Raw genomic sequence first — 27,757 nt, 5'->3', positions numbered from 1 at the left:
CATAATTGCTGAAGTATGGAGGTATAAAAGTCTTACAGTGGCTGCACTATAGTTCAGAAGGCCTGGACAGAGGGAGAATTCCCGATGATTGGAGTAGAGCTCTCATAGTACCGATATATATAAAAAGGGAAATAAAACTGAATGTGAGAATTATAGAGGTATTTCTGCACTGAGTGTTCCTGGTAAGATTTATGCAAGTATACTTGAGAAACGGTTGAGAAGGATTGTGGAAGAAAAGCTTGGTGAAGAACAAGCTGTATTCAGGCCAAATAGATGCTGTCAGGATCAGATTTTCACTTTACAACAAATAGTTGAAAAATCATGGGAATATAACAAAGATCTATATTTAAGTTTTGCAGATCTGGAAAAAAGCATATGACAAGGTGCCAAGAAAGAAGCTATTCAATATGGTACAGTTATATGGTGACAATGGGGCATTATATCAAGCAATACTTAGTCTTTATTTGAGTTGTAAGTCAGCAATTAGAACTCAAGGAAGTACAGGAAGATGGTTTAATGTTAAATCTGGTGTCAGACAAGGATGTATATTATCCCCTCTGTTATTCATTATCTATGTGGATCACATTATGAAGGAAAGTGGTATTAAACCTGATATCAAAATTGGAGATGCTAATATCAGCTCTTTGCTTTATGCGGATGATGTTATACTTCTAAATAAATCCGCTACAAGTCGGCAAGATTCCCTGACTAAATTGAATAACTGTTGTAATAGATATGGTATAAGGTCAGCAATAACAAGACAACTTCAATGAAAATAGGCAGAATCATTGAAAATGTTTACTGCGTTGTGAATGGAGAACCTGTGGAACAAGTAAAACAATTCAGCAACTTAGGCACGATTTTTAGTAAAGATGGTAAATTAAATATTGAAATAGACAACAGAATCAACAAAGCTGGTATGGGTGGATGTCAACTGAATAAATCAATATGGAATAAGAGAGAAATTAGTTGGAACACTAAATTAGCTGTATACAAGACAGTGTTCAAACCAGATTTAACTTATAGATCTGAGAGCTGGGTCAGAAGTAAAACACTTGACCAAAGACTAGAGACTGCAGATATGAGAGTCCTGAGAAAGATTAGAGGAATGAATAGATGGCATCAATGGCAATATCATATTAAAAATGAGGATATTAGGAAAGAACTTGACATTGTTCACATCCAGGAATGGGTTAGCAGGGCTAATCTGAGGTGGTATGGTCACTTAAACAGAATGGGAGTGGAAAGATTAGCAAAACAGGGGTTCTCTGCCAGGTTGGCAGGAAAACAACCCAGAGGAAGACCAAAATATAGTTGGATTGATATGGTAAAAAGTGCCTTAGACGATAGAAATATAAGATCTGATAATATTGGAGTCTTGACCAGTAACAGACTGATTTGGAGGAAAATTGTAGATAGGAGGTTAGTAATGATGTAAATTTTTCATGTAGTACTATCATATCCTGTACATCTCTTGAGGGTACATGGGAGGAATTTGATGATGATAATGTTGCATGATTGTATTCTGCAAAAAATGAAGGAGTATGTGTTTTTGTTGAATCTGATATTACTTTCCAAGGGCTATCCAACATGGAATTTATGCGTTTTTTTTATTTTTTTAAATCTGCTTTAGTTCAAGATTTTCTTACCTCACTTTATAGTCTTCATTTGTTGTCTATATTTCTCCCATAATTTATAACTATGCTGCTGTCTTTGACTACTTATCCCAAAAAGTTGATTTCATACCAAATTGTTAGATTGTGTCCTTAGGAGAAATTAATGTTCATGACACAAACTGGTTTTCTTCTCTAATTTTACATATCAAGCCAGAAGGGAAGAAGAATCATTTGCCGTGAGTCATGACCTGTCACAAGTAGTTAACCTACCAATCAGAATACCAGACAATCTTCAGCATTCTTCCAACACACTACACCTTTCCTTAACCAGCATTCCCTCCCTCTAACTGTCAATGAGTCTGCTCTTCTCTTGGCATGATAGATTCCTAAACCTTTCTACTCTATTAAACAGAAAGACTTGTGGGTTATAAAATTTGGGAAATAAATGGAAAAGAGGAGATACAACAGCAATATACACTGCTTGGAAAAAAGTCACTGGACATCCCCAATGGTCAAGGTGCAATGTGCCATGTAATGAGTCATGTGTTTGTAGACAATATAAATTGGAGGCAAATGATGCTCCTTAGTCAGTGCAACCGTGTATGGGTGAAATGGCTGTGAGAAGGGAACTGATGATGTTGGAAAGAGGTACAGTATATCTGTTTGGCAAATTGTTGACAAATTGGGACATCCCAGGTCAACAATCAGCGATATCATACTGAGATTGAAGTGCAGGGAGTGAATTGCAAGTACTACCTGCAATGGATGACTCACCACAATCACTGAATGTGACCATAGGGTGCTACAAAGGATAATATGTGAAAGCTGACATTTGACCACCAACATGTTGAATGCAGAGTTCTGGGCAACAACTGGAACATGAATCCACACAAAAACATTCAGATCCGAGACTCACAACATGGATTTCCATGGTACGACAGAATATGCAAGTCCTACATTACTAACTAACATGCAGCCTCGTTTTCAGTGGTGCAAAGAGCATGTATGGTGGTACATGGAAGCTTGGAATGCTGTGTTATGAGTGACAAATCATGCTACACCTTCTACCAAGCCTATGGATGAGCACTTGTGTGGCGAAACATCTCTTACCATAGTGTATAAACCCAACTACAAAATTTGAAGGTGGCGGTGTGATGATATGGTTCTGTTTTTCCCAGTTTGGCCCAAAACCTTTTTTTGTGGTGCTATGAACAATGAACTCTGAGAGGTATCTGAACATTTTGGACAATGTAATGCTTCCTACTTTGTGACGTTTCTATGGAATTGACCAGTGTCTCTTTCATCAAGACAATGCACCATGTCATAAGGCTGCTGCTGCTGTAACTGCTTGGTTTGTGGACATGAACATCACCATGCTTGACTAGCCTCCAAAGACCCATGATCTCAACACTATCGAACATCTGTGGAATGAACTGCAGTGTCACACGTGGTCAAGGGGACATCTGCCCCCACAACAGTCCAAGACCTTGTTACAAACCTATAGGAAGAATGACCTAAAATTCCCATTAATCGCTATTATATGCTTGTGGAAAGTATGCCCCATAGGATTACAGCAGTCATCGCAGCAAAAAGAGGTCCTACATCTTATTAAGATAGGTGCCATGGCCGTTTGTTTCTCACATTATGGTGTCACCTTCTTTCCAACCAGTGTGTATACATCACTAAGCGGAGGGGATTATAGAATTGATGCAGAAGCAATTTTTCACTATATGATAGGAGTGGAGAAGTATTGGGATTTACTCCAGCAAGTTGTGTAAGAGTGTGATTAGCAAGGATGAAAACTAACTTTTTTTTTTTTTTTTTTTTTTTTTTTTGCTGGAGAGTGAAAAATGAGTGAAATGAATTCACATATTTAGTTGTGAGTGCAACGTCAGTGAACAAGAAGAAAAGGTATGTGGGCAGTGTGTATCTTTGCCAATGAGCTTTTGAACTCTATGGAAATATCCACAAAATAACATCCTGATGTGCAATTAAAATCATCACAGCTTTAAAGGTAACTTACAGGACTATCACTCAGCTACAAAACAATGTAAGAGATTATCACCACACACTTTCTATTATAATAAGAGATACTCTATACTATATCATCAGATATATTTCACATTATTCATGACTACATTGCATTAAAACAGCCAGGAACAGAAACGATGCTGAATTACTGTGAGGCAAACACTGATGTTGCCATCTGCAAAACTGCATATGCTATGTTTAACCAATGAAAAGAGGGCAAAGCCAGACGTAGCTTTTCAATGGCAAGGTACAAAAAAGTTTCAGTAAGTAACTTTTTGTACCGTGAGTAGACATATTAATTAAAATTATAATAACGGAATTAACCCACGTAAAATATTATTTATTAGTAGAATTTTCTTTATTTTATTTTATTTATATTTTTTTAAAATAAGTTAAGAAATTTAAAAATTTAATGACCGTTTTTAATTATTTTACATTAGCTATTTAGGTGGTGCCTTTTGGAATTGTCAGTTATTGTTTAATTAGCTTTTTACATGTACTGAAGATGCCGGTGATACTAATGCAGAAATTCTACTAATAAATAATATGTTACGTGAGTTAATTCTGTTATTATAATTTTTGTATTTAAATAGGGATTTTTGTGAATATACAGGGTGTTCGGGATAAATTTGACATATTTATAATTAATTATATTTTTCCGTAAGTTACATGTATTAACACACACTTCTCTTCATTTAAAAGTTTGGACCCTTCTTCATTCATATACAAGATGTCAGAAAGGATGGATAGCTGGAACCCACCTGAATCATGGAAGAGAATAACTTGTATCATGATGATTCGTGCCCGCCATCAAAATAAGGATATTACGACTGCTGCCCAATGCTCCCTGAATACAGTAAAAACAATCAGGCATGAACTAGAGACTTGCAATGGTGACTACGAGGATGTAGCAAGAAGAAAGATCCCTAGCAGACGATCTGATTGCGTTCGTACAGCAGAATTCCTCGCAAATCTGCAGGAACAGGTGGTGTTGAAGAACCCTGGCATTGGAATTCGGGCTTTGTTCGTGGAGTTGCTAACTGTAGTCAAGCCCTGGATAACAAGGGTAGCCAATGGTAGGCCGTATGTATGGCAGCAGGATTCGGCCCCTTGCCACACCTCTGGGAAAAGTCAAAAATGGTTGTCTGAAAATTTCTACGACTTCACCAGTCCAAATGTTTGGCCTCCAAACTCCCCAGACCTTAACCCCATGGATTATTTTGTATGGGGTGCAGTTGAAAAAGACACCAATCGCACTTCCAGTAATACAAAAGCCCAGTTAATGGATAAAATTAAAACAGTTTTTGCAGCCCTTCCCAGGGAGACTGTAGCATCAGCTTGTTCGAGGTTCCGAAGCAGAATTGAAGCTGTGATCGATGCTAATGGTGGTTATTTTGAGTAAATCTTGTTGATAGTATTGTAATTAACTCTGCCTGTAATGTTTTTTTGTCAATTCATCAAATTTAATAGATACAAAGAAGATTTTCTTTTTCCTTACGAAACTGTCAAATTTATCCCGAACACCCTGTATATTATATTTAGCTTTCAGTTAGTCTGACTGACTTTGGGTTGCTAATATGATATGTACAGATGTTCTGAATGAGCTATTTGTCTATTGAAACACTCTTATGGAAACAAAGAGTGATTCTGCTTGTATGCAGAATCACTCTTTGTTTCCATTAGGTAACCACCATACTTCAGAGTTAACCAAAATCCTGTTTCCCAGCTAACTAAGATTTGATAACTACATTTTATAGCATAGTAGAGGACTCTGTAGCAAGTTTCTATAGCAGGATTCTGTTTCAATGCTATGCATGTGGCAAGTATCTTTTCTGTAAATTAAAAATGTATCAGATGAAAAACAGAACCATGCATCTGTGCATCTAATGCAGGCAAATGGGTACATAAATGTTACTATCTCAGCCTTCAGGCACAGCACAAAATAGCAGGTTGGAAATAAATGAGTTTTTATAGAGAAAACGATGAAAGAGCAAGATGAGTAGATGACAATGAGGAAAACATGAATATAGCATGGATCAATTTAATCTTGCATAGCACTTACATAGAGAAAACAAGTATTAATTTGATCTTGAAATGACTGTTTCCCAGATTTTTAGTAAATTGATACAGCCATACCATTTGAGGTTTGGGGAATGCTTTAAAGCAGCTGCTGATTCTGAAACCAATCTCTCTGACTCATAATGACTCCTGTGTAGCACTTTTGTTTCTTCCATTTGATCCTCTGTGAAGGGATATCCAAGGCATGGTCAGCTAGTTCCGACTTGCCATAACAATAGTACCAAATTGATTTTTTTATGTTTTCCATGGTGGATGTCAGCAATTTTTCCTGTCTGTCCATACTAAGCTGCGTCACTTCATACGCTTCTGGATGTGATAAAGGAGAGAATTTGTCCTTAGGTGAATGGATAAGAGTTGCCAATTTTATGGTTTAAATGTGGTGAGTAGCTGATATTCAGTTGCACTCTGAAAAACTGCTAAATGAATCAAAAAGCACAGTGGCAAAAAAACACTCAACAAGCATTCAATCGGGAATACATATCCATGAAGTAGAAAAAACCTATCAAAAGCCTGAAATGTGGAAAGGCAGCAGGAATAAATGATATCTGAAAATAAATGCTCCAGTATGAAGGTATAAAAGTCTTATAGTGGCTTCAATGCATAGTTCAGAAGGCCTGGACAGAGGGACAAATTCCAGATGATTGGAGTAGCGCTCTTATAGTACCCAAATACAAAAAGTGGTAATTAGTTTACGGAATTAACAACGCATATAAAGTATATTAATTAAAAGTAACTTTAATAAATAACTTCTATATTTCGGCAACGTCACGTTGCCATCTTCAGGAACATAAAGATATGGTATGTGCATGCAGGCACTAACAAAAGCAAATGAGGAAGAAAGCAAGAAACTAATATTGTTCCTAAAGTCCTAATGGTGCCCTCTGGTGGGCTAATTTGGTTGACTTGGCAGTTGGGCTGAAGTTCTCAAAATGTAAGTCTCCCAAATTTGGGGTAGTTTCATGCACCCAAATTTGTTGAGGTTAGGAACGTTTTTTAGAGCTGCTGAAGATTCCTTGAATAATCTCTCATATTTAAACTTGCTGCGGTGTATTATTTTTGTTTTCTTCCAACGAATTCTATGGTCGGTATCTAAGGCATTGTCTACCAGCCCAGAGCGGCTGTACTGGTGGAACCGGATGTAGTCTTTGTGTTCTGAAATCCTGATATTTGTTGTTCTGCCTGTTTGGCCAAAGTAGGACAATTTGCAGCTGCAAGGGACCTAGTATACACCAGGTAGGTCTAGGGGAAGTGGTTGGTCTTTGGTAGAGCTGATAAGGGATGCCAACTTTTTATATGGTTTGTAACAGGAAGTAAGGTCATATTTTCTGAGGATATTGGTTATTTTCTCAGAGGTGCCCTGGATGTAGGGGATGGTGACAGATTTGGTGTAATCTTTATTGTGGATGGGGGGAGGGGGGGTTGTGGTTTACTGGTTTGAGTATTTTTTGGATTTTTTTGGGGTTATAGCCATTGGTTAAGAAAGTGTTGTGGATGTGGTTTAGTTCAGTAGTTAGGGCCTTGTCATCTGAGCAAATTAATTTTGCCCTGTTATATAGTGTTTTTATAACCCCATATTATTGTGAGGGGGGGGGGGATTGCTGGTGAATGTATCTGCCAGTATGGGTGGGTTTTCTGTAAACAGAGAAAAACCAAAGATCCATCAAGAAGGGGAGGGTGTTGTTTTCCTCTTTTTCTAAGGTGAACTGGACTTTGGGGTGTTGGTTCCTAGACACTTTAATCACCCGCCAGCTTGATGGATCTTTGGTTTTCTCTGTTTACAGAAAACCCACCCACACTGGCAGATACATTCACCAGCAATCCCACCACCCCCACTCACAACAATATGGGGTTATAAAAAACACTATATAACAGGGCAAAATTAATCTGCTCAGATGACAAGGCCCTAACTACTGAACTAAACCACATCCACAACACTTTCTTAGCCAATGGCTATAACCCCAAAAAAATCCAAAAAAAATACTAAAACCAGTAAACCACAACCCCCCCCCTCCACAATAAAGATTACATCAAATCTATCACCATCCCCTACATCCAGGGCACCTCTGAGAAAATAACCAATATCCTCAGAAAATATGACCTTACTTCCTGTTACAGACCATATAAAAAGTTGGCATCCCTTATCAGCTCTACCAAAGACCAACCACTTCCCCTAGACCTACCTGGTGTATACCAGGTCCCTTGCAGCTGCAAATTGTCCTACTTTGGCCAAACAGGCAGAACAACAAATATCAGGATTTCAGAACACAAAGACTACATCCGGTTCCACCAGTACAGCTGCTCTGGGCTGGCAGACCATGCCTTAGATACCGACCATAGAATTCGTTGGAAGAAAACAAAAATAATACACCGCAGCAAGTTTAAATACGAGAGATTATTCAAGGAATCTTCAGCAGCTCTAAAACACGTTCCTAACCTCAACAAATTTGGGTGCACGAAACTACCCCAAATTTGGGAGACTTACATTTTGAGAACTTCAGCCCAACTGCCAAGTCAACCAAATTAGCCCACCATTAGGACTTTAGGAACAATATTAGTTTCTTGCTTTCTTCTTTATTTGCTTTTGTTAGTGCCTGCATGCACATAACATATCTTTATGTTCCTGAAGATGGCAACGTGACGTTGCTGAAATATAGAAGTTATTTATTAAAGTTACCTTTAATTAATATACTTTATATGCGTTGTTAATTCCGTAAACTAATTACCAGTTATGTATGACCAACGTATAAGCCTTGCTACTAGAACAAATACAAAAAGGAAAATAAAACTGAATGAGAATTACGGAGGTATTTCCCTACTGAGTGTTCCTGGTAAGATTTATGCAAGTATACTTGAGAAACAGTTGAAAGGATTATAGAAGGGAAGCTTGGTGAAGAACAAGCTGTATTCAGGCCAAATAGAGGCTCTCAGACTCAGATTTTCACTTTACAATGAATAGTTGAAAAATCATGGGAATATAACAAAATCTGTATTTAAGGGGTACTTAAGGGTCAAAGCTGTATAACTGAGAGGAGACCTCCACATAGCCTTTAAAGGAATGCGGAGAACCGACCAGGGCTTCTGACCTAATGTCCAATCCTCACCTTCTTGTGGTGCACCCTGTTGGGTATCTACTTTGATACGGAACGAACGAGGATGGGCTGGCAATTTGGGATTTAGCTGACCAAATTGTATTCTTATTGGTTAAACCAAAATAAAAAATGATGGTACAACATGACAAAATTTCATGCCGGCTGGGGCGTCGCCCGGTTAAACAAGGCCCCCGTTGTTTTCGCCAGGGAACCAGGGCGAACAGCGAAAAGTCAGCTACTGGAACAAATCTGAAAACAAACCCCAGCTCTACATCACCAGAGTTAAAGATCGGTACTATCAACGTAAGAAGCCTGAATGGCAAAGAAATGGAGCTAGCTGAGGAATTAGATAAGTACCAGATCGACATAATAGGGGTGACTGAAACAAAAAAGACCAAAACTGGTGAGATCTTTCTGAGCAATAAATACAAAATGTTATATTCAGGCAATGACAATCAAGGAAAAGAAGGAGTAGCCATAGTATTCAACACAAAATACGAGGCTAATCTTCTTGAATGGCAGTCAGTCTCAAGTAGAGTAATGTGGGCAAATATGAGAATGGGGAACTGGACAATGAGACTTATTTATGCCTATGGTCCCACAGAAGGTTCTACTAAGGTAGAAGTGAAGGAATTTTTTGAGGCTTTAGAAAAAGCAACAGACACAATGAAAAACGAAAAGTTGGTCCTTGTTGGGGATCTAAATAGCAGAGTAGGAAATGATTGTGAGACATACAAAAATATTTTGGGAAAATTTGGAGAAAAGAGCAAAGCTAATAATAATGGCAAATATCTGTTGGATTTCTGCTCAGGACATGGACTGGTTATTACTAACACCATGTTCCAACATAAAAATGTGCACAAATTCACATGGAGAGAAGAGGCTAGGAATAAGAAAAGTTTCATTGACTATGTTATTGTTGATAGTGATGTTTTCTCCCTGGTGCAGGACACCAGAGTGTATAGAGGATTTGAAATTGGAAGTGATCACTATTTAGTCTTGAGCAGGATAAAATTGAATTTCATATTTGAAAAGAATAACATGCAAGAAAGTTTTAAAGCGAATAAAAGTTGAGCAGCTCTCAGATGTGAACTGTAGACTAAAATACACAAAGATTATTGAAGGAAAAATGAAAGAGTTTGAGAACAGAAATCAAACCTTGAAGATTCAGTGGCAAACTCTGAAGAAATCAGTGATTGATTCTGCCAGAGCGGCATGTGGTGAGGTTGTGTGCAAGGATAAAAAAATCAGAACTCCCTGGTGGACACAGGAAGTTAAAGAGTCAGTGAAGGAAAAGAAGAAAGCATATCAAAAGTTCCTGGCAAATAAGTCAGCTTTTACTCTTACAGAATACAGAGACAAATGTAAGAAAGCTAAACTGTGTGTAAAACTAGCTAAACAAAAGTCATGGGAGGACTTTGGCAAGAATATAGAAAATAAATATCAAGAAGGTGGCAAAATATTCTGGAGGTTGTTGAAGAAGCTTAGGAATGGAGGAAAGAGTGCTGTAAAAGGAGTTAGAGATGATAAAGGTGACATGAAAACAGGAGAAAAAGATATCCTTGAAGTATGGAGTAATTACTTTGAAAAACTGCTAAATGAAACAAGCAGTGATGACAGCACAGTGATAAAAAACACTGACCAGGCATGCAGTCAGGAATACATATCCATACTTGAAGTAGAAAAAGCCATCAAAGGCTTGAAATGTAGAAAGGCAGCAGGAGTAGATGATATTCGACCAGAAATGCTGAAGTATGGTGGTATAAAAGTCTTACAGTGGCTGCACTGCATAGTTCAGAAAGCATGGACAGAGGGACGAATTCCCGATGATTGGAGTAGAGCTCTCATAGTACCCATATATAAAAAGGGAAATAAAACTGAATGTGAGAATTACAGAGGTATTTCCCTACTGAGTGTTCCTGGCAAGATCTATGCCAGTATACTTGAGAAACGGTTGAGAAGAATTGTGGAAGAAAAGCTTGGTGAAGAACAAGCTGGATTCAGGCCAAATAGAGGCTGTCAGGATCAGATCTTCACTTTACGCCAAATAGTCGAGAAAGCATGGGAATATAACAAAGATCTGTATTTAAGTTTTGTTGATTTGGAAAAGGCATATGACAAGGTGCCAAGAGAGAAGCTATTCAATATGCAGCAGTTATATGGTGTCAATGTGGCATTATATCAAGCAATACTTAGTCTTTATTTGAGTTGTAAGTCAGCAGTTAGAATTGAAGGAAGTACAGGAAGATGGTTTAATGTTAAATCTGGTGTGAGACAAGGATGTACATTATCCCCTCTGTTATTCATTATCTATATGGATCACATTACGAAGGAAAGTGGTATTAAACCTGATATCAAAATTGGAGATGTTAATGTCAGCTCTTTGCTTTATGCGGATGATGTTATACTTCTAAATAAATCCGCTACAAGTCTGCAAGATTCTCTGACTAAATTGAATAGCTGTTGTAATAGATATGGTATGAAGGTCAGCAATAAAAAGACAAAGACAATGAAAATAGGCTGAATCATTGAAAATGTCAACTGTGTTGTGAATGGAGAACCTGTGGAACAAGTAAAACATTTCAGCTACTTAGGCACAATTTTTACTGAAGATGGTAAATTAAATATAGAAATAGACAACAGAATCAGCAAAGCTGGTATGGTGGGAAGTCAATTGAATAAATTCATATGGAATAAGAGAGAAATTAGTCGGAACACTAAATTAGCTGTATACAAGACGGTGTTCAAACCAGTTTTAACTTATGGATCTGAGAGCTGGGTCAGAAGTAAAACACTTGACCAAAGACTAGAGACCGCAGATATGAGAGTCCTGAGAAAGATTAGAGGCGTGAACAGATGGCATCAATGGCAATATCATATTAAAAATGAGGATATTAGGAAAGAACTTGACATTGTCAGCATCCAGGAATGCATTAGCAGAGCTAATCTCAGGTGGTATGGTCACTTAAATAGAATGGGAGAGGAAAGATTAGCAAAACAAGTGTTCTCTACCAGGTTGGCAGGAAAACGACCCAGAGGAAGACCAAGATATAGGTGGATTGATACGGTACAAAGTGCCTTAGACGATAGAAATATAAGATCTGATAATGTTGGAGTCTTGACAAGTAACAGACTGATTTAGAGGAAAATTGTAGATAGGAAGTTAGTAATGATGTAATTTTTTTATGTAGTACTGTCATATCCTGTACACCCCTTGAGGGTACATAGCAGGAATTTGATGATGATGATGATGTATTTAAGTTTAGTAGATCTGAAAACAGCATATGACTGCCAAGAGAAAAGCTATTCAAAATGCTACAGCTATATGGTGTCAATGGAACATTATATCAAGCAAGATTTAGTCTTCATCTGAGTTGTAAATCAGCAGTCAGAATTGAAGGAAGTACAGGAAGATTGTTTAATGTTAAATCTGGTGTCAGACAAGCATTTACATTATCCCCTCTGTTATTCATTATCTATATGGATCACATTACGAAGGAAAGTGGTATTACACCTGATATCAAAATCGGAGATGCTAATCTCAACTCTTTATTTATGTGGATGATGTTATATTTCTAAATAAATCCAGTACAAGTTTGCAAGTTTACTAGACTAAATTGAATAACTATTGTAATAGATATGGTATGAAGCTCAGTGATAACAAGACAGAGACAATGAAAACAGGCAGAAGCATTGAAAATACCAACTGCATTGTGAATGGAGAACCTATAGAACAAGTAAAACATTTCAGCTACCTAGGCACAATTTTTACGAATGAAGATGGTAAATTAAATATTAAAATAGACAACAGAATCAACAAAGCTGGTATGGTAGGAAGTCAACTGAATAAATTTATATGGAATAAGAGAGAAATTAGTCAAAACACTAAATTAACTGTATACAAGACAGTGTTCAAACCAATTTTCTTAAAGTGGGGTGAAAGGATGAAAAAAAGTGCCTCAGAAGACAGAAATCTAAGATCTGATATGTTGGTGTCTTGACAGGTAACAGATTGATTTGGAGGAAAATTGTAGATAGGAAGTTAGTAATGATGTAGGTTTTTCATGTAGTACTATCATATCCTGTATACCCCTTGAGGGTACATGTCAGGAATTTGATGATGATATCTATAAACTGCACACCATTCTAAGTGTGCAGTTTATAGATACCTTATATACTAAGTACCTCTACTTCTTCAACCTCTGTTTTCACAATCAGTCCCTGTCACAATAATATCTTCACTATCATACAAACTTGAAAAATGAGCATTTACAAGCTCAACAATTTTGTCCATCTACTATCTGCCCTCATTAAAGTTATACCTCAATAGTCATTCCCTCCTAGCCACACAACAAAAACTCTTTCAGGTTTCAGTTTGCCTGTTCATCTAATTTCTTCTCATAATATGATTTTTCCTTACATTTCTTTCTTGCCTGGTCCTTGTGCCCTTCACGAGTTAGGTAGTCACCTTTCTTCTTACATGCCCTCCACAACATTTTCTTTTTGCAGCTCATGCTCATTAATACTACTCATTCATCTACCTCCTACCTAAGACCAAAAATTGAATTGAAAAATGAAAAAATTCAAAAATTGAATGTCATCAAAGACAAGAATGAAGCAGTACTAAGAGAAGAACTGGAAATAAAAAGGATGGAAAGAATACTGTGAGGAACTGTATAACAGAGAGGATATATTTTAAAGAAAATTTGGAGGAGCCCTCTCACCAGGAAAATTTTTATTTGGAACCTCCTCCACTTAGGCATTAAGTTGAAAGGGCAGTTAAGCAGCTTAACAGCAATAAGGCCCCAGGTGCAGAGGGAATCATAGAAGAGCTAGTTAAGGCCACATGGGATGGAGGGATGAGAGTGTTTCATAGATTGATTACAAGAATATAGAAGACAGGATCATGGCCTAGAGACTGGAAGAAGTCAGTTTTCATATCACTACATAAGAAGGGAGATATAGAACTATAGAACTATTAGTTTAATCACTCATGCAAGCAACATTTTAATGAAGATCATGCTAAATAGAATTGAGGCCAAAGTTGAGGCAGAGATGCCCGAGAAACAAGCAAGTTTCAAAAAAGGTAACAAAACCAGAGATCAGATCTTTTGCCTCGGACATATCATAGAAAAATATAAAGAATTTAAACTCCCTCTGGTAATGTGGTTCTTAGATTACTCTAATGATTTTGATTGTGTTCAGCATGTGAAACTGTGGGAAGTAATGAAAAAGAATGAGTTTTCCTTAACATACTATCAGGTTGATAGCTAACTTGTACAGGGTAAGAACAGATATTGGTAAGAACTGGTTAATCCAATACCAGTAAGAATAGGTATTGGATTAACTGATTGGCTTCAGGTTGGAAAGGGAGTTAGGCAAGAATGTTTACTTTCTCCTTACTTGTCTATCTATGCTGAGGACATCATGCATTAAGCATTGGATGAGCTCAAGACAGGAATTAGAATAGGTGGTAGATGGATCAGTAATCTGAGGTATGCTGATGATACAATACTCCTCTGTAATGACAAGTAAGAACTAGGACAAATTCTTGATAAAGTTAACAAGATCAGTAATAACAGAGTACTTCAGCTCAATCCTAGCAAGATAAAGATTATGGTTTTCAAAGGAAATGTAGACAGGGAAGCTCTCGAGAAACAAGTGTACCTTAATGGAGAAAGAATTGAAGAAGTCAGCAAGTTTGAGTACTAGGATCCATTATTAATGTGAAGAATTGCTGTTTAGAAGACTTCAGAAGAAGCTTAGGCATGGCTAAAACAACAGTCAAAGACTTGTCTAAAATCTTGAAGGATGGATCTATCTTCGAGGGAGCAAAGTTGAGGATTTTGGATACAGTTGTTTTTTCCAACAGCAACTTATGGATGGGAGACTTGGATCCTAAAGAAGTCAGATAAGAAAAGGATAGCTGCTTTTGAGATGTGGTGTAACAGAAGGCTGTTGAGGATATCATATACTGAAAGGTGTACAAATGAATGGGTGTTAGAAAAGATCAGTAGAACTTTAAGGCTCCTCAAGGATATTTTCAGAAGAACGTTAAAATATTTTGGACACATCGAAAGGATGACTTCTCAGAACAATAATAGAAGGTAAGGTTCCTGGAAAAAGAGGAAGGGGTAGACCATCAACGAGATGGATGGTGTATGTGGAGCTGCTTGGAGTCTTCATCCTGAAGCCCCTTACTAAACTTATGTTCAGTAAAGGTCTTAAGGATGAGGTTCACTGGAAAAATTATGGCAGAGTAGCTATTTTAATATTGATATTTATGCTCCTGCATTTCAGGCTTTAAACACATGAAAGCTAGACACTTGTCACCAGTTAATTTCATATTTTTTATGCTATTCCCTCCCCCCCCCAAAAAAAAAAAGAAATCTGTATATTAACTTAGCAAAACATTTAAGTATTTCTGTACCTTGACAGCAAGCTTTTCCTTTGAAGCATGATATTGCAGAAATAAATATAATCCAAGATTATTTAAATTAAGGGGATATTAAATCCCACATTATTTCAAAGCCAAATAAGAAACTCAAAGATCGGAATCAAAGAGTTTCATGCCGAATATAGTAAACTATAAAAATTTTGGCGGATTGTAGCATAAGCTAATGCACATAGTTCAACACTAGGGCAACTCGTTGCAAAGGTAGGTTAGCTTACGCTACAATCTGCCAAAATTTTTACAGTTTACTATATTCGGCATGAAACTCTTTGATTCCGATCTTTGAGTTTCTTATTCGGCTTTGAAATAATGTGGGATTTAATATCCCCTTAATTTAAATAATGTTACATCAAGAAGCCTATTGGCTCTTTTATTTAAGTAATTTATGGGTGCACCTTTTTTGACAACTCGCATAGCAAAGTATATAAGTTCTTTTCGCTATAACCTAAGTATTACCTGGTCTACCTACTCACTGATGAGACCTCAATAAAGATCGAAACCGGTCTGGGTAGTGACCTTCCACCATAATGTATAACATCATACATCTCCTAGGAGATGGGTTTTACATTATCGGTAATACTAAGAATAGTGATCAGAACTTTACCCACCTCTGCAACGAGTTGCCCTAGTGTTGAACTATGTGCGTTAGCTTATGCTACAATCCACCGAAATTTTTATAGTTTACTATATTTGGCATGAAACTCTTTGATTCCGATCTTTGAGTTTCTTATTCAGCTTTGAAATAATGTGGGATTTAATATCCCCTTAATTTAAATAATGTTACATCGCAGAAGCGAAGCCTATTGGCTCTTTTATTTAAATAATCCAAGATATTGTAAATATAATTCCAATTAGGAATCATATGGACTCAATTTGAAGGACAGCAGGATTTATATAAGGCTGATGGATTGAACTTGAATGGATTTCGAGTTGGTCAGTCATTCATGTTGATGTTTAGAGAAAGAACCAAATGCTCTGACCACACCAGCATGTCTACTGAAATCAATCCCATCTGGGACACTTTTTAGCAAATCATATCTCCTCCTTCACAAAACCAACAGAACGCTCTGCCTATTCTCCAAAATCAAGAGCACAAAAGATCCACTGACATCCTTTTCATCCAGAGCACATAAGAAAAAAAATTCGTGATTTCTTAAAATGGATAATATACATACCTTCTTCAAGTCATACCAAAAATTAGCTACCCTTTATTTACACAAAGATTCTCTCCATCATTTAGAACATCCTAATGTCTAGTACCTTGATCTTGCAAACTAACATACTTTGGACAATAGGACGAACAGCTAATATCTGTCTGGAAGAATACGGAAACCATGTCCATTATTTACACTACAGCTGCTGTTCTGGCAGCAGACCACACAATGGACATTTTCTTTGTCTATCTATTGCTATTCATCCATGCAATATGTCCTGCCCATTCCCATTTTAATTTTAAAATCTTTTCTATATCCAACTCTTTTGTTTCATTTCTTATATCATCATTCCTTATTTTGTCTTGAACTTTGATGTTTAGCATGGCTCTCTCCATTCTGCACTCTGTTTTCCTCATTCTGTCCATTATTTGTTTGGTTATTGGCCATGTCTCTTATCCATACAAAAGATTGGTTTTATTTTACTGCACAGGAATTTTTTCAGTTTTCCAAAAGCTATCGAAGTCTCCTTTTCATTTCTTCATAAATGCTTCTTTTTCCTAATGTAAAGGTTATACGAAGGTATACATATTCTTGTATTTGCTCTATTTTGTTACAATCTATTGTTATTTGTTTCTTCTGTTATCTGGTTTTCTTCAATATTTGTCATTATTTTATTTATTTTTTTATAGTTTATGTAATCCTACTTTATTCAATACTGTATTTAATTCATTCATCATTTCTTCTAGTTCTCTTTTGTTATTTGCTATTACTACGATATCGTCATAAATGATTTAGTTTTTTCACCATTAATATTAATCCCTTTGTCACTCTAATCTATTCACTCAGGGCATATTCTAATACTGCATTAAATAATTAGGGGGAAACGGTATCTCTTTGGTGTACTCTTTTATTTATTTGGAATAGGCTGCTGTGTTCATTTATAAGGACTCTAGCAGTTGCTTTTTCATACATTTATTAGCCATATATAATTTCTTCCATTTTTTTTTTAAAGCTTACTCCATGTTTATTCATTGCTATTAGGATTGCTTGTTTTTCAACTGAGTTGAAGACTTTTATAATCTATAAAACCTAGGTACAATGGTAAATTGTATTCTTTGCAGTTTTCTCTTTGCTAATTCAATGTCTGTGGATTTTGCTACACCCCTTTCTGAATCCACCTTGTTCATTAGGCTAATATCCAATAATCTTGTGATTCTGTTTGTTATTTTTATAAATAGTTTATATACTTTGTGATCACAAGCTTATAGTTCTAGTTTCTTTTTGTTATTACCTTTTTGAACAAGAACATCATGATAGCGTTGTTGTAGCTGTTTTGGTATATATATCTCTGATTTAGGCTTTTATTGTGTGTGTGAATGCTTACAACAGGCATGTTTCTGCTGTTTGTTCTAAAAGTTCAAGTTTCCAATTATCAGATTTTACAGGTCTTCAGTTAATATTTCTCCTGCTGCTTTCAACATTTCTATTGTAATTCCATCTTCTCTTAACGTTATTTTCCTAGTGTGAGATTGTTTCGCAATACTTTCATATTTTTGTTGTTATCTATTGTTTCTTGTGTCATTTTATCTACTTTTTTTTATCTTCTTTAATATTTTTTTAGGATTGTTTTTATTTATTTCTGCAAGTTCTACTGTATTTCTTTTTCCTTCTCCAATGAATGTATTCTTTTTATGATAATTAGATTAAGATTTTTCTGCATATTATCCATCTGAAGATTTTTGTTTTCATTCATGTTATTTCTTTGATTGTATGATTTTTTTGCAATTTCTTCTTGGTATAATTTTTTTTTTGGATACTAATGTATCATTACTTATCGTTACATATTTTGTTTTATTCTATTTTATCATGTAATTTTCTTCTTCTTCTACTGTTATTTGTCCTCTAACTATTCTGTGATCACTTCCTATGCCTGTCTGATTGATGACTGAAATATCTTTCAATATTCTTACATGAGACAAAAAAAAAAAAAAAGTGAAATAGGTTATATATCTATTTCCCTTCTTTTTTTTTTTTGCTTTTATGATAGTTTAATTGTTCTGGTAACTGGAGTTATTAATAATCACTGTTGCATCACTTTTATCTGTTGTGTTTATCATTATGTTTCAGTTATTTCTTAAGGATTTAATAGCTTTTAGTAGGTGATAAGGGAGATCAGTGTTTTAGAATGATTTAACTGTTAATAATAATATTATTTTTTTTAAAAATTACTTCTTTATTAGGTGAATTTCTAGTTTTGATTGGGTTTCAATGATAATTTTTTAAGGTTTCTTATAATCCCCCTACCATATTTCTATGGGGAAGGGATTGTAAAATTTAATCCTTAATTATATTCCCTCTGATATGAGACTGTAATGTGATAGGTTTATTAATGAATTAAATGAGGTAAAATTGGTTGCAGGACAGAAAGGTGGAGCAAGGAAAACTGTAATCACATAGTGATTAATCAGGGTATCCCCCCCTTTTTTTTATGTAGCATGCTTTACATGAGTGCTGTTACTGGTTAATAATAGATATAACAGATATCAGTGATAGATGCAACAGATACAATATAAGAAATTTGAATTGTAAAGCTTCTCCTTTCTTTGTGTGTGTGTGTGAATGCTTTCTACATTCATACCATGGAAATACTTACAACAGGCGTGTTTCTGCTGTTGGTTCTAAAAGTTCAAGTTTCCAATTAGGAGAAGAAATTTTATCAGTAAGATGATCCAAAGTTTCAAGAGCAATGCTGGTGATGGGCAACTGCTTTAGTCCTTCCTTTTCTAATAAGTAAACAGCAACAGCTGGAGAGCCATAGTCACGATCCCAGAGAACATCACCTAAAATTAGAGAATTTTTAAAAATCAGGTTTAAAAATAAATTTAGCTTATTTCTTTACTTTTGCCTGTTGGGGGGGGGGGGGCATAAAATAACCACAATACATGAGAAACAAAAGTAACATCTCCAAATATTTCCCCCTATTTAAATATGAAATCTCTGCCATTCAATTTCTGGTGAAGATAATCTCACTTGTATTTGAGAAGTGTTCTGTGTGATGCCTGGTTGAAAATGTTTTTAGGACAATAGTTATTTATTCTTTTATCAGTACAAATTTAATGTTTGAAAATTTCTGTAAGTTTACAGAACAGTGCTTCACATGATATAAGAAGACTGCATACATTAAATGTTTAAATGTCTGAAGATGTCAGTATCAATAATGATATTTGATTTTTCAGTCACAATGATGTTATTTTATTATCTGATGATTTTTCTCAAATATTGGTATTCTGTTGAAGTTTTATTTTGGTATTTATAATGTGATTACAGTTGTGAATATATGGCACTTTTATGATTATAGAAAGAGTTTATCCCCCCCCACACACACACACATTAGAACAGTTTAAGCAATTTATTTATTTATTCTTATGGCAAAAGAATACAGAACCTTGGATTGGAACGCCAATCCAAAGCCTTATCCATCACCTTGTGGATGTCCTGTAGGCCATCACCATGAAATTGGTGCCTTGGGCAGTCGTTCACAATATGAATAATTGTCTGAGCCACGGGAGAACAATCACAATAAGGGTGGTCTAACAGCCTCCATTTATGTAGTAGGTAGCCACATCTGCCCTGGTTAGTTCTGATCTTGTTTATTCATGACCAAATCTTCATAGGAAGAGCAAAACCAGGCTGCAGAGCACAGGGATCTTCTACCATGAAGCCGTTTGTTGAGAGATTGTTGGACCAGTATTCTCTCCGCATGTCAGGCGTTGATGGCAAAGCAGCTGAAGAGAGTTCGTCCATGGACCAAAAAGGCTTTCTAGATTTTAGGCGAAGACTAGGTGGATTTATGAGAGACTGGTGCAAGGACAGGAGTGGGTTGCTCATTGCTTTATTAAATTCTTTAATCGAGGCTTGTCTTTTCTGTATGTTTGGTGGAGAATGTTAGATAGAACAGGCAGCCAGGAGACAAGGGTGCTTCTCACTGACCCACTGTGTGCATGGTAGAGTTTAGCTGGGTGTCTACAATGTTAGTATCTGCACTTCTTTCCCAGACAGGGGCACAATATTCTGCTGCAGAGAATGCAAGGGCTAGTGCAGATGACCTTGATAAAAATGATTCTGCGCCACAAACCCAGGTTGTTCCAGCAAGCCTTGAAATGATATTGTTTCTCGTTTCAATTTTGTGCCTTTTATAGGTTAGGTTCTGTCCAGGCTCATGTTCTACCATTTTTCCACAGAAAGAAAGGTTGAGGTCTTGATTTGCCTCTGCATTCTTGAGGTGAAATACTATGGACACGGTTTTTGTTGGATTTGGCTTCAAGTATCACTGCTTGATGTACTCTTCCAGAATGTTCAGGTCTATGTTCAAGATTGATTCCAGGTTGGCAAAGGAGGTAGATTGATGTAGGATCACTAGGTTATCAGTGTACATATACTTGCTTGAGCTGATATGTGGTAAGTCATACACATAGATGTTAAAGAGTAAAGGAGATAACACAGAGCCCTGTGGGAGACCGTTGTGAAGGAATCTGGGCCTGCTCTTTTTTCCGACAATATGGACCAGGAGAGAATAGATTCAAAATGCTGGAAAGATTTTTTGCACCTTATAATAATAATAATAATAATAATAATATTATTATTATTATTATTATTATTCTGCATGAAAAACACCTGCTTCTCACTCCCCTACTCACACCCTCTTTATACAGTTTCCAGGGATGACCTCTGGTTCTCCCACTATTCTCTGTAGAACTTCTCCACAATTGATCCTATAACAACCCCTTAATAACTTGTAGGTCTCTATCATATTTCCACTCTTCCTCCTGTCAACCAGACTCTGCAAATTACATCTTCTCAAACATACTCGACATTCCAGAGGTCAGAAACTATCTTAGTCAGTTGCCTTTGGACCCTTTCCAACATCTTTTCATCCTTCTGAAAACCCGGTGACCAAATCTGGGCAAAACAGTCCATGTGTGGCCTAATCAAAGCCTTATACAATGGAACAAGAATCTCCCTACTTCTACACGTCAGTGTCCTCCGCATCATTCCCAGAAGCCTTTGTGTTGTCTTCACAATTTTGTTGCTGTGTCCCCTAAATTTTAGATCCTTATCCACTATCACCCCCAGATCTCTTATTTCCTCTACCTCCAACAATATATTCTCACCAAGCATAAATTCTGCATCCCATCTTTGTTTTCCAAATTTTAAAACCTTACATTTTGCAACATTGAACTCACATCCCCATTTCCGTGCCCAATCGCTCAATTTATTCAAGTCTTCCTGTAAGGCCACAACATCTTCACTACTCTTTATGGTTCGTCCCAACTTTGCATCATCTGCAAACAACTGAATATCTCCATCCAAATTTTCGCCAATATCATTAATATATAAGATAAACAGTAATGGCCCTAAAACAGACGCCTAAGGCACTCCACTAGTGACTTTCCTTTTCCTGGATATCGCACACCAATACACAACTTGTTGATACCTATCACATAGCCAGTCTCCAATCCAATGCACTAATCTAATATCCAACCCCATCTGCTCTAGTTCAACTGTCAACTTATCATGAGGTACTCTAACAAAAGCTTTTGCGAAATCCAAGTATATTACTGTGTATCCTTCTCCTCTGTCCAAGGAAGCAGTCACCTGATTGTAATAAGATTACTAAAACATGACCTCCCTTTAGCAAATCCATGCTGTCCATCAAAAATAATACCATTGTTGTCAACCCAACTCTGGATCCTAGTTCCCACAAGCATCTCCAAGAACTTAACCACAACACCTGACACAGAGAGAGGCCTATAGTTTGATGCTTGAGTTCGATCACCTCCTTTATAAAGTGGCACAATCTTGCCCTCCTTCCACTCCTTAGGAACTTGACCAAACGCAAGACTCGTATTAAAAAAATATGTCAAGGCAGGTGTCAACTCCCTGGCACATTCCTTCAGAATACGCGGTGATATATTATCAAGTCCCACAGCCTTATTTACATCTATTGATGTTGAAAGTTTATTTTTCACTTGGTTAGAGTATAATAAATTTAGTTTAATCCTTTATCCAAGTGTGAGCAAACAAAGTTTGCACCTGAAAGTATCTTCAGAACTGGGGTAAGGTGGTACAACACCAGGGCAACTCGTTGCAAAGGTGGAGCAAGCTACCAACACTCCTGTCTCAGTATATCCTATAATGCAAAACTCATCTCCTTGCGGATATGTCTAATGTTATACCCAGACTAGTTTCGACCTTTATTGAGGTCTCTTCAGTGGGAGCCAGGCCCAAGCTGAGATACCAGGCAGAAGCATTCGCAGGTCATCTCTACCTATAGGAGTTGCCAAATGGTGTGCCACCCTTTTTTAATAAATTACTCTGGATTTAGAGAAAGATGTTGAAAGTTTATTTTTCACTTGGTTAGAGTATAATAAATTTAGTTTAATCCTTTATCCAAGTGTGCGCCTGAAAGTATCTTCAGGACTGGGGTAAGGTGGTACAACACCAGGGCAACTCGTTGCAAAGGTGGAGCAAGTGTTGTACCACCTTACCCCAGTCCTGAAGTTACTTTCAGGTGCAAACTTTGTTTGCTCACACTTGGATAAAGGATTAAACTAAATTTATTATATTATTTACATCTAGTTTACTCAACTCCCCAAACACTTCTTGCTCACTTACAGTCAGTATCTCCTCCCCATCATCAACTGCTCTCAATCTCTCCATGAATTCACAAAATTGAAAGATCTTTACGAACTGCTCATTAAGTAACTCCACCACACATTCTGCAACAGTAGTCTTTATACCATTTTCTCCAATCAATGTCATCCTTCCATAATCATTCTTTCTTTTGCTGGCTACATATCGAAAGAACTCCTTAGGATTCTTTTTGGCTTCATTAGCTAACTGCTGTTCATACCTCTCTTTAGCTACTCTCACTAACCAAGTCACCCTGCTTGCCTGGTCTTTGTAGACCTCATGAAATTGGTTATTTCCACTTCTCTTATGCTGCCTCCACAATGCCCTTTTTCTCTGAATCGCATGCTTAATCTCTTTATTCATCCATCTCACACCTACCTTATTTAACCTTATCACCCTTGGAATACATTTAGACATTACATCTACTAGATAGTTTTTGAAAATTCCCCAAGCTGCATTGATCTCTTTTCCAGCTAACTCCTCATTCCATGCTACACCCGCAAGCTGTCTCCTGAGCTCTTCATAATCACCCCCCCCCCCCGTAGTTCCACATATACTCTTTTCTCACAGGGGTCCTCGCACTGCTGGCAACCACCCAGGTAATCACCTCATGGTCACTCTCACCAATTGGTGGATGAGTTGACACCTCATTTATAATTACATCCTCTGATGAGATGACCAAATCCCAGACCCTTAATCGTCGTGTTCCCTCTGTCACATACGGAAGTAGTTATCGCTCAAAAACTCAAGAAACTCATTTTCTTTAGTTCCATAATTCACCCATAATGATCACCCTTTTATTTGCTTGGCTAATTTGACTATATATTTCACTATCACCACCATCCAAATTACCTGGTCTATAACAACATCCCACCAAGTATTTGATTCCATTCACCTCTATCTCACAGCATACTGCCTCAAAACCATTGGCACTATTTTCCTCTTGCATCTCTACTTTGTATGGACATAACTCATTCTCTATCATCAATAGCACTCCCCCGCCCTTTTTACCCCTTCTATCCTCATGTAACACATCATACCCTTCCATCTCTATTCCTGTCAAGATGTCATCCTCTTTCAACCATGTCTCACTTATTCCAACAATCTTTGGGTGAACAGATGCAATTAGTGCAACCATTTCATCTGCCTTGTTTCTTATACTTCTAGCATTTGTATACAAACACAACAGCTCATTTCTGGATCTACAGCTAGTTCCACTGATACCACTCACTAGATGTGATCTCTCCATGCTCGATTGGGGCCATTTCCCTTTCTGCTTCTTCATTTTAGAACCCTTTTCAATTCTGTTTCCTCTTGAGCCCTGGTCATCCCATTCCTTTCCTGCCTACACATGCTCTCACCTCCTCTTGGAGCATCCACCTTTTTCACGCTGTGTACCCCTGTCCACCCTGATCATCCCTGCTCCTCTTGCACACCCCCATTCTCTCATTTTCTATACTCATACCACTCACTTCCCCATTCATATCCACCTCTTCAATCTCTCCTGTCTTACTCTCATGCTCTTCCACATCACTCCTCTCTCGATCTGATTCATTTTCTCTATTCACTTCTCTACCTTCCAGCAGCAGTATCTCCAAGCGACTCACACCATAACCACTCAAATGCAGTGCATCGCTCCCATACAGCTCACTTCGTCCCTCAAACTCATTCCACACATTAACAAACTGTACTCCCATCTCCTCACACATTTCAGCCAGCATATCATTCTTAATCCTTGCTCTCCGCTTCATTTCACCACAGTCATACCTAGGCAACACACTGACTACCCTTCCTGTCACACTATTCTCTTTTATTCTTCCAAGTAGCCTCCTGATATCCATTCTGACATGCTCTTTGTCCTCTCTCAAATCATTTGTACCAATTAATACTATTAACTCTTTTTGCTCGCTCCCACCTCATATCTAATGCCTCAATCACTCTACTCATTTTATCACCTGGAAAACATACCTTGTGCATTCTATCCTGTAGCACACCTTCAATAATGGAATCGCCATACAACACCACTCGCTCATCTTTTTTTAACTCTTTCATTCCATCATTATTTATTTTAATATTTTTTATATTTTTTACCTGAATTCTCTTAATTTCATTCCGCATCCATTTCATTTCTTGCCTCATCCAATCCAATTCAACTTCTGAATCTCGCAACACATTCTCTCTATCATTCAATCTTTCTAACTCTCGACCCCCTCTTCTCACTTTCTCTCTCATTCATCATTCTTTGTTTCTGTACTTTCGGTCCAACATACATCCAACTGTCACTATCATTCTTCTCACTTTCACTCTCATTCATCTTTCTTTGTTTCCATACTTTCAGTCCAACATGCGTCCAACTTTTGCCATCATTCATTCTTTTTTCGCTATCATTCATTCTTTTGATTTTTTTCACTTTCAATTTCTGCGTCACACCATTTCTAGTTTCATTCGCTCTCTCAATTTTGTTTCCTTCCAACACTCTCGCCTCACTTTCGTCCCTTTTAACATCCGTTACAGTTTTCAAATCACTCTTTTTCTTTTTTACTGATTTTTTAACATTTTTTCGCCTCTCTTTCAAACGTGCACTCATTTTCCCTGCGACATTCTTGCTGCTAACACTTTCTGTCTTCAATTTCATATTTGCATTCATCAGTTCCTCGTTCAGGTCACACTTCACGCACACCCTTCTTCCATCCGCTCTAAACATCCACAAATCATTTATGTAATCGAAAGAATACTTATAACAGACCTCAAACTTAATGAAACGACTGAAATCTAAATTAAAGTCATGGAATGACAATGCTGCTGCCATTTCTTTTCCCTACAGGTTACTAGGTCTAATAATAATGATTTCGTAATTAAGTTTAGGCAAGAAAAATCCCCCACACTAATAATACCGGTAGAGCACAACATTTACAGCTGCTCTTACTCAAACAATTACGCATATATTTATACTTAGTTATTCCTAGAATAACTTATCTCAATCAGGAGCTCTTCTTAGACACGTCCACAGCGTTTGGCTCGCTTTTCTAGGTTTAGGAGGAGGGCCCCCTGATCCAGACTGTATCATAAGCTGATATTAGGTCAATGAAAGTGGCTCCAGATTTAAGTTTCTTCTTGAAGCAAGCCTGCTTCAATCTGTGTTGTCAGGGCCAGGACCTGGTCACAGCAACTTCTTCCTGGCCTGAAGCCAGCTTGTTCAATCGGGAGTGATCTTTCAATGAGTGGTGAAATTTTTTTAAGGAGAATTCTTTCAAAGAGCTTAAAGGTGGAGTAAAGCAAGGAGATAGGTATTAGATTTTTGACATCATTTGGATCTTTTCCTGGTTTGGGCACAGCAATTATTTTGGCTTCCTGGCACATATTTGGTAGTTTTCCAGTCATTATAATTTTTGAGAAAAGGATCGCCAGCTATGTTTGGCCTCGTTGACCAAGATGTTTTAGAAACTCGGGGAGGATACCATGCACTCCTGCAGCCTTGCCATTCTTGGTGAGTTTTAAGGCTACCTGTACCTCTTCAGATACTGCGTGTGCAAGTTCAGGGAGCTTGGGGCCCGTCTTCAGGATTTTTCTGACCGAAGACTACACAGTAATTTTCCTGATAAAGTTGAGACGTATCTTGGAGGTTTCAATAAATGATTAGCTATTTGATCAGGAGTTATCTCTGTTGTTTTGTGTGTTGTTTGTTCTGTCCCATCTAATTTTCTCAGAAGTGACATCACCAGCTTTTCCGGCAAGATGTGATGAAATCGAGTTCGTGGATGGTTGAAATCCATCTTTCCTTTTTGTTTTTATCCAGTGTTGCTATGAGCTCCTTAGCAATAGTTGGGTCTTCAGTCTCTTCATATTTGGCTAAAAGTTCTTCAGTTTCTCCACTCCAGCATGGGATGTATTCTTTTCTGTAGCCTATAGGAATAGAGGCGTTGGCTGCAGTTTTGATTAGTTTAACAAATCTTGGAGAGCAATTAGGGGTGGGTGGAATTGCTCTAATGGTTTGCTCGATTTGTTTCTGAAACGCATACCAGTTGGACCTGCGAAGGTTCCATCTAGCGATCGATGTTCTGCTGATGGATTGATGTGCATGTCTCTATTAGTGTAAGACAATGCTCACTATTAGGGAATCTGTTGAGGATGGTTCTGGTTGTTGGCAGAGGGTGGTCTTCAGTCTTTAGAGACTATGCACAGATCTGGGATGTAGGTTCTGTTCCACCTGGCTGAGTGGAGAGTGCCTTCCTGCTTGACATCGTAAATCAAATACAGGTTATATGTATCCATCCATCCTATAGTACATTATTATACTCTGAATGGTCTAATTTTATAAATTATCTGGGAACTCTGCTGTAGAGACCAAATGTACTTTTTTCAAGACACTTAGGTCTCCAAATAAGCAGGACGGTAGCCTTAGATATGGTGATAAAAATCATCTACCTTTAAGAATTCATAAATATCCATGCCACAGCAGGAATCAAGTGACAGTTGGGGAAAGCAAAGTTACTCCCACAAAATTCACTTCAGCAAACAGTTCTGTGTTTACATTTCTTTCAATAAATTTCCTTAAAATGGCAAAAATGGATATGTAGGAGGGGGGGGATAACAGATCCTAGTGGTTCAATAAAGCAGTTGCTATGTTTGGTCTCTAAAGCC

The 27,757-nt window shown here is 37.3% G+C and overlaps 1 protein-coding gene across 3 annotated transcripts in view; it reads right to left on the bottom strand.

Annotated features, from left to right (window-relative positions):
- LOC150105228 (serine/threonine-protein kinase/endoribonuclease IRE1-like) overlaps positions 1 to 27,757 on the bottom strand; it is a 543,187-nt gene that overhangs the window by 350,063 nt on the left and 165,367 nt on the right. For all 3 annotated transcript variants that reach the window (XM_090396205.1, XM_090396206.1, XM_090396207.1), the window contains one exon: positions 19,077 to 19,263. In XM_090396205.1, coding sequence (XP_090252331.1) covers positions 19,077 to 19,263 — 187 coding nt within the window. The remainder of the gene's footprint in view (positions 1 to 19,076; positions 19,264 to 27,757) is intronic.

This window comes from Typopeltis vanoorti, chromosome 7 (genome assembly GCF_054136105.1).
Source record: "Typopeltis vanoorti isolate ZY-2024b chromosome 7, IOZ_Tvanoo_1.0, whole genome shotgun sequence".
NCBI lineage: Eukaryota > Metazoa > Arthropoda > Arachnida > Uropygi > Thelyphonidae > Typopeltis > Typopeltis vanoorti.
The sequence above is the reverse complement of the archived record's forward strand: the minus strand, read 5'-3'. Positions and strand labels throughout refer to the sequence as shown.